This window comes from Vigna angularis, chromosome 3, assembly GCF_016808095.1.
Source record: "Vigna angularis cultivar LongXiaoDou No.4 chromosome 3, ASM1680809v1, whole genome shotgun sequence".
Classification (NCBI taxonomy): Eukaryota; Viridiplantae; Streptophyta; class Magnoliopsida; order Fabales; family Fabaceae; genus Vigna; species Vigna angularis.
This window is the reverse complement of record NC_068972.1, coordinates 35027433-35034766: the sequence shown is the minus strand read 5'-3', so window position 1 is coordinate 35034766 and position 7334 is coordinate 35027433. Positions and strand designations below refer to the sequence as shown.

The 7334-nt window shown below is 34.7% G+C and overlaps 1 protein-coding gene across 1 annotated transcript; it reads right to left on the bottom strand.

The window, feature by feature from the left end:
• Positions 1-3339: 3339 nt before the first annotated feature.
• Positions 3340-6987, bottom strand: LOC108324291 (putative disease resistance RPP13-like protein 1). Its single transcript, XM_052875514.1, has one exon. The coding sequence runs from the start codon at positions 6797-6799 to the stop codon at positions 3569-3571; it is 3231 nt and encodes a 1076-aa protein (XP_052731474.1). The 5' UTR covers positions 6800-6987; the 3' UTR covers positions 3340-3568.
• Between the last annotated feature and the right edge of the window lie 347 nt (positions 6988-7334).

Below are 7334 nucleotides of genomic sequence, written 5' to 3'. Positions count from 1 at the left end.
AAAAAAACTTTAAAGAATAACTAATTTTTGTCACAAATAATTATGGTTAACATAAATTAAAAATAACATATGTTAATACTGATAAAGAAGAAAAACACTTTGTTAATTGAAACGTTTTTGGTGGACTTTATACAAAAACAAACTAAGCTAGTGTGTACCGAAAAATTATTAACAAGTATTTTTTAAATTAATAATTTTTATTTAATGTTAAAATATTTTTTTTTATTTTGTTATAATTTAGAAGTGGTGGTAGTGTAAAAATAGTGCGACTCGATTATTTTAATATTAAACGGTTTTATTATAAATAGTTTTGTTATAAACGAGTTTCATTATTTTAAAAGACATCATCTCTTTAGAAACCCATTTTCTAGAGTTCTCTACCTTCTCTTTAAATCTTCTTGCTCCTAAGTCATGTGTTTGACGATAAGGAGGTACCTAGACGATCACGACGTCAAGGCCTACAAATCCAACCGACCAATTTCTGTTTTAGAGCAAGTAAGTTTCTACTCATTTTTCTATCCTCTTTGCTTCGGTCAATTCATGTATCATTTAGTTATCTTTTCTTGCTCTTGGTGAATTTAGAGTTCTAAGAACTCTGTCTGTTTCAATTTTGGTGCCTCGTAGGGTCCGTTTAGGAATTTCTTGCGTTTCAAGCAATTGGTGGGACACTTTCGTGGATTGAGCTGTTATTTTGAGGTAAGAGAAGCTAGACTTTGTTTTAGTTATGTTTGTAGTGTAAATTTAGTAATTATATAAATTTTAGACGTTTTAGTAAAATATGGTGTGTTTGGATAAATTGACGTATGTAAATTGGTGATTTTAATGATATGATGTTATTGTAATTAATGTGATAATATGTTTGCTACTGTATAATGTTTTAATTGTGTGTGATAAGGATATTTGATTGTTTGAAAATGAATTCAAGTGGTTGTGAGAGTACTTTAAGCTTAAAAGAAGGGATTTTGGGTAGTGAAATTTAGAAATAGGTATGGGAATGCCATGGGATCTGTTTTGGGACTGTCATGAGATAATTTAGAACTTGTTAGGAGGGATTATATGGTTAAAAACTGTGTGAAATAAAAAGGGTAGTTTATAGAGGTTGTTTTCAAGTGTTTTTGGTGTAAAAAGAGGGTGTTGAGTAGTGAAATGTTGAGGTAAGTGGGCTGCACTGTTTTAGAAGGTTAGATGTATGTTATTACACCTATTAGGACTTGTTTAGGTGCTTAAACCGGTAAAATCTGTTCTGAAATGGAAAATGACTTCATTGATTGAGTTTTTAGCCCATTTTAAAGGTTCTAAGGGATGAAAATGAGAAGTAGGACAGTTGGGAGTATTATGTGGTTTTGGAGTGTCTTAGCAAGTGCAATCAAACTTGTTTATGCAGGTTGCAAACTGGTTTGAGGGTTTAAAAGGGTAGAAGTGAACTTGGGTAGCTTGTAGGATTGAAAAATGAGTTTTCAAGTGTCAAATTGAGTGACAGCAAGGTTCCCTAAGTTTTCTCAAGTTTTGGAGGGTCCTAGGGTTTTATAGAAGTTAGGGGTAAGGTCCCGAAAGTCAAACTCGTAGTAGTTTTGGTTACTGTCATACCGCTGAGCGGCACAGGTGTGGTGTCTCTAGGCGCTAGCTGACTGGTCTGATACCGCTAGGCGGCACGGTGTGGTGCCGTTGGGCACCACTAGACTGCACTACAACATTTTTGGGGAGTTTTCAGGGTTCTGGATGTCTGTTTTGGACGTTCTTTAGGTCGTTTTTGGGGTTTTGGACCCTTCCAAAGTTGTTGATGAGAGTTTCAGAGTTGTTTTCCTTACCTAAATGTGAGTATCAAGATGCCATGAATAAATTGTTATTGGGTGATTTCTGATGACTTGTATGGTTGTTTCTATTTCTTTAATGTATGATCAATAGTCTCATGTATTGGTGTACTATGTGAATGTGAAGTGATATCAATGGTTTCAAAGTTATGAATGTTAGTTCCAAGGTGGAACTTCTTGGTGTGGTTTCAAGTGTGTTAGAATGAATGCAAGGAGCTCATTCTTGGGGGTTATCCTGAAACTCTAATGGTCTTTCATTCTCAAGTAGAGAAGATTTACACATGTGGTGAAAGTAGCAAGAGGTCTTAGTCTTGAATGCTTCCAGTATGATCCAAGGCATGAAATAGACTAACCTTTGTGAGTGTGGTAGGGTGAAACCTATTAGCAATGACTTTGCAAAGCAGTAGAGACCACCACAAACAACCTGCCATAGCTCGACATTCATTCTAAGTTTGGACACTCGGTCTAGGTCTTTTTACATTAAGATGTTTGAGTTGATCTATGCTATCTGTATGATTATTATGCGAGATATTTCAATTGATATGATGTAATGTTTTGAATCTAGCTTACCCTTACTTTTGTTTTTGTTTGTCTGTGTGTTTTCTCTTTTGCGATGATCACCTTTATGGGTGTGAGCTTAGAGAATGCATCTTTCCAGTTGTCTTAGCATAGGGGTTGGTGGTGAAGCAACAATATAGTTAGTCTCTTTTGCTTTTTAGGTCTAGATTTTTCTTCTCTTGAAATCTCAAAGTTTGTTGTAAGTTGTCTTTTTTGTATCTCTTATTTTAATGATTTTATATTACTAAAATGGGATGTTACACTCCGGCAACTTTAGACATGCGTAAATTTGGTTATTTAAACAAAATTTTATTAAGTTTATTTCACGTTTTAAACACCGTAGCATTTAAGTTGTATACATATTTAACATATTTTTACTTCAATGTTAATTGAAAAACATATTTGAAACTTCAAATAAACTTAATAAAATTTGAAATTTGAGTGAATTGATTAAATTCACACATTTATAAAAATAAGATACTAAATTGATCTAAAAGTTTCAACAATGGATTAATTCTAATTTTCACGTAAAATTAAATAACCACAAACATATCTAACCCATAAAATATTAAACAATTTGAAAGGAAATCCTTTACAATTTAGTGTATTCAAATTTCTTGAAAATTATAAAATTAAACTCTCATGATATTGTATTCTTTTTATATTTACAAATATTTTATTTTCTCTAATAATTAAAAGAATCGCACTTTTTAAGTGTAAAGGAATAACATGTTGTTAGGTTTTAGGAATTAATCACTCTGGTTTTTAAATATAGATCTAAACTTTAACTTTGTACGAGTGATGTTTCCATATAATATACCTTTTCTAGTTATAATTAATCTTTTACATTTTTTTTTTCAAATTCCTTTGCTCTATTTTCTTTTATTCCTTTACCATCATACAGTATGTCATCATAGTTTCTCTTATCCAATGAGGTAAAAATGATTAGTTTTTGGAGTCTAATCCTAGATTATTTATTTAAGTGGAAGAAGTCAAATGTTTCTCCCATGAATCATCTTTTCCAAAAGCTAAACTTACAAAGAGAACATTAGTGAATTGTTCTACATTATATACGTAATAGGTAGAAGCTATGATTGATCAAACCCATTGTTAATCATCTAGGTTATGTTACTTGACTACACTGTAAATTTGTATCATAGTTCCTTGTGATTGCTTGCCTATCATTGCATTTATCTTGTCTAACTTGATGAGGGGCTTTGATCAGTAGCCAGACCTTTCAACCTTGCAAAGAGAGGATCAGAGAGGTTTTGTTTGCCTTCCATGTGTTTGCTGCAAATCCTGATCCTTAGTGGCCTCGTACTTGATGACTCAATTTTGGGACATCCCCTCAGTTGAACTTCCTTCAAACTTGGCATAAGGTCATGCATTTGTTCAGGCAGAGAATTCAACTTCTGACAGTAGTTGATGGTTAACAAAGTGAGCTTTGATGCTGCAAATCCACCCTTGGGAAATGATGTGAAATTTGGACAGTGCCTTATGCGCAAGGAATGGAGGGACTTCAAATTTGGACGGGTTGCATCTGATTCTGAAACAGTAAGTGCTTCAAGATTTTTACATCCCCATATATCCAAAGACTTGATATTGGGGAAGAGATCTAAAGGCAAGAACACGAGTGAGTCACAGCTACCATGCAAGAACAATGATGTTAGTGATTGGTGGCACAGAGGTGAGTGTACTTTGAATTCTAGACTCTCACAATTCTGAATGTTCAACACGCGCAGAGATGGAGAATTAGGAAGTGAACAAAGTAGACGTTTACAATCTCTGATTACAAGTAATGTCAAAGATGGAAGATTATCTGGTAAATTCCCCCTCAGTTTGGGACAGTTTCCAATATGAATCTCTCTAAGATGAAAGAAAGCTTTACTTCCTGCATTTTCAGCATTAGGATACCATTTCTCCCATAATGGCATAGACTCAATCCTTAGAATTTCTAGTGCAGGAAAGCAATTAGTTAAATAAGAGGTTCTATTTCCAAGAAACTCAGATCCCACACTCACTAGTCCCTCAAATTTACTGATCTGAAGCTCTTTCAACATTGGAAGTTGTCCAAGGGGAGGCAGCCTATAGCAGTATTTACAGCCATTAAGCATTAAGGACACCAAATTGTAGAAGGAGTGATCCCCCAACCACTCTGGAAATTCTGTACCTGGATAGTCATAGATATCCAGCTTCTTCAAATTTGTATGTGGTTGCAGGCTGTTCAGTATGGTTTTTTCTTTCTGAGAGTTCTCAGTTTCACCATTCCTACACCAGTCCAAAGACAACTTTTCAAGACCATGCTTTTCCTTCAACTTTGCCTTTTCACAATCCTTGTCACTAACAATGTGTTCTAGGCAATGAATAAACAATTCTCCATGTAAGCATATTAACTCACCCAATTCACCGAGGGAAGATCCACATCCCTTTCCCACAAAAAAGTCACTCAAATTTTGGAGGCTGTTTAACTCATTGATTTGCAATGGCATCCACCTTAAACTTGTTCCTCTAATATCCAAATGGCGCAAATTAACAAGCTTATGAATACTTGCTGGCAGTTCAATAAGATTGTGACATCCAACTAGCTTGAGAGTTTGTAAATTGAACAAGCTGCAGATGGATTCGGGTAACCTCACAATCTCAGTATCAGCCACTTCCAGATAGCGGAGATGCTTTAGTTCACCTACTGAATTAGGTAAGCTATAGATATGTGTTCCTACCAAAGATAACACCCTTAAGGACCTTAACTTTGTTAACAGATCATTTGGCATGTTGTTGAACAAATCAATGGATGTACCTACTGGTCTTATTTGCAGAAAAGTGCGTAGGCAATTTGCTTTGCTAACATCTTTCAGGTTTACGTATGAGGAACTATCTGCAATAATGTGTGACAAATGGCGAGTTCTTTCTTTGATTTCATTAGAATTGCTACATTCCATTCTGATAGAAAATGTTCCTGACACAAACTGAGCCAAATCATTTACAAGGTGATGCATTAGAAAACATGACTTGCCACGCCTTGGTTGCTGGAAAAATGATCTAGATACCAGTTCACAGAAGTACTCATTGCCAACTTCTTCAATTCTTCTATGTCTTTTGGATTGTTGGAGAAAACCCTCTGCCATCCACAACAAAACCAGGTTCTCCTTCTCAAATTCATAATCTTTTGGGAAAATTGAACAATAAGCAAAACATCTCTTCAAATGTGATGGGAGATAATGGTAACTTAATCTTAAAGCCGGAAGAATGTTACTCTCAGAATCTTGCAAATCCCACATCTCACTGTCCAGTACTTTACACCATTCTTGTCTATCACTTTTACACCTCAAAAGTCCTGCAAGTGTCTTCACAGCCAAAGGCAACCCTTTGCACTTCCTCACTATTTCTCTCCCAACTTTGTCTAAACTTTGATGCAATTGCAAACTTGAATCACCATAATCAAATGCATGTTTTGAAAATAAATTCCAGGAATCTTCATTGGACAACTCTCTGAGATTATAGGGTGAAACAGTCTGCATGATGGATGCAACACACCCACTTCGAGTAGTTACAATAATCTTACTTCCATGTTCCCCAGCATGCTTAAATGGACTCCTGAACTTGTCCCAATTGTCATAATTTTCATTCCACACGTCATCCAACACAAACAAAAACTTTTTGTTCATTACATGCATTTTTAGATCCCTCTGCAGAAAATTTAAATCCTCAACGTCACAACTACAAGACGTGACAGCCTCCAAAAGGGTTTTTGTAATCTTACAAATGTCAAATTCCTCAGAGACATAAATCCAGGCTTTGACATCAAATTCCTTCTGCACTCTTTGATCATTGTATATCAGTTGAGCTAAGGTGGTTTTTCCAATTCCTCCCATTCCAACAATGGGAATAATACCTATTTTCTCATTATGAGTCAACACCAAGTCAACCAAGGATTCTTTATCATTATCTCTTCCGAACACATCACATGCTTCCATTACAGATGAGGTTGGAGTCTTGTGTGCCATTTTGACTTCCTTACCCACTTTCAGATCAAGCACTTCTTTCTGTCTCATGATAAATTCTAATCTCTCATGAACATCTTCAATTTTCTCTTCAACCCCTTTACAATAAAAACTCATAGGACCAGAGTGAAGCGTGTTTACCTGTTTTGCCTTGATCTTTGCATCAGTGTAGATCTCATCAAGTAGGTCCTCAGCAGCAAAGGCCACATCTTTGAGTTCCTCAAGCCACTCCTTCACTGCCCCATTTTTCATTTGCTTTTCCTCAGCATCATTGAGAACAACATTGACTGACAGCAAGATGATTTTCAACCTTTTGAGCAACTTCTCACAGTTTTTGTTCTTGAAGAAGTTGACAACCTCAGTGGAAGCTATCCTTTCAAGCAACACGTTGAAAATAGCTCCCATTAATGGCCCAGCGACAAGTTCCATAGCTATGCTGTGTGTGTTCCAAGATTATAGATTTTTGGTGTATGGTAAAGTGGAGTAACTGCTGTAATTATGTTGTTTGCTTGGCTTTGCAGTGTTGAAAGATCGCAGAGTTGAATGATTATTTGAAGTCAATGTCGGCGTTCTGCAGCTGGCAACCACTCCGAAAAGTTTAAGGAATCTCTGAATTACATGGAATCCCTTTTCTATAAAGCAGAAATGTTGGATGAGGCTAATTGGCTAGTAGCTTATTTAAATAACTTCAAAGTTACTTTTACAAAAATATGTATTTAACAAAATATTTTAAAGCAATTTATTTTATTTTAAGAATTTTATTATTAATTTTTATGTTTTAATGTGTATCTTTTTTATTCTTTTTTACTTTTTGTTGTTTATTTTCATTTTATAGAAATGATTCATTATAATAAAAATATATTTTTTTTAAAAATAAATAAAAACACTAAGAAATATAATAAATATAAAATCATATAATAAAATTATGTAAGTTATATTTATTTTTTTACCTTATTTTACGTTT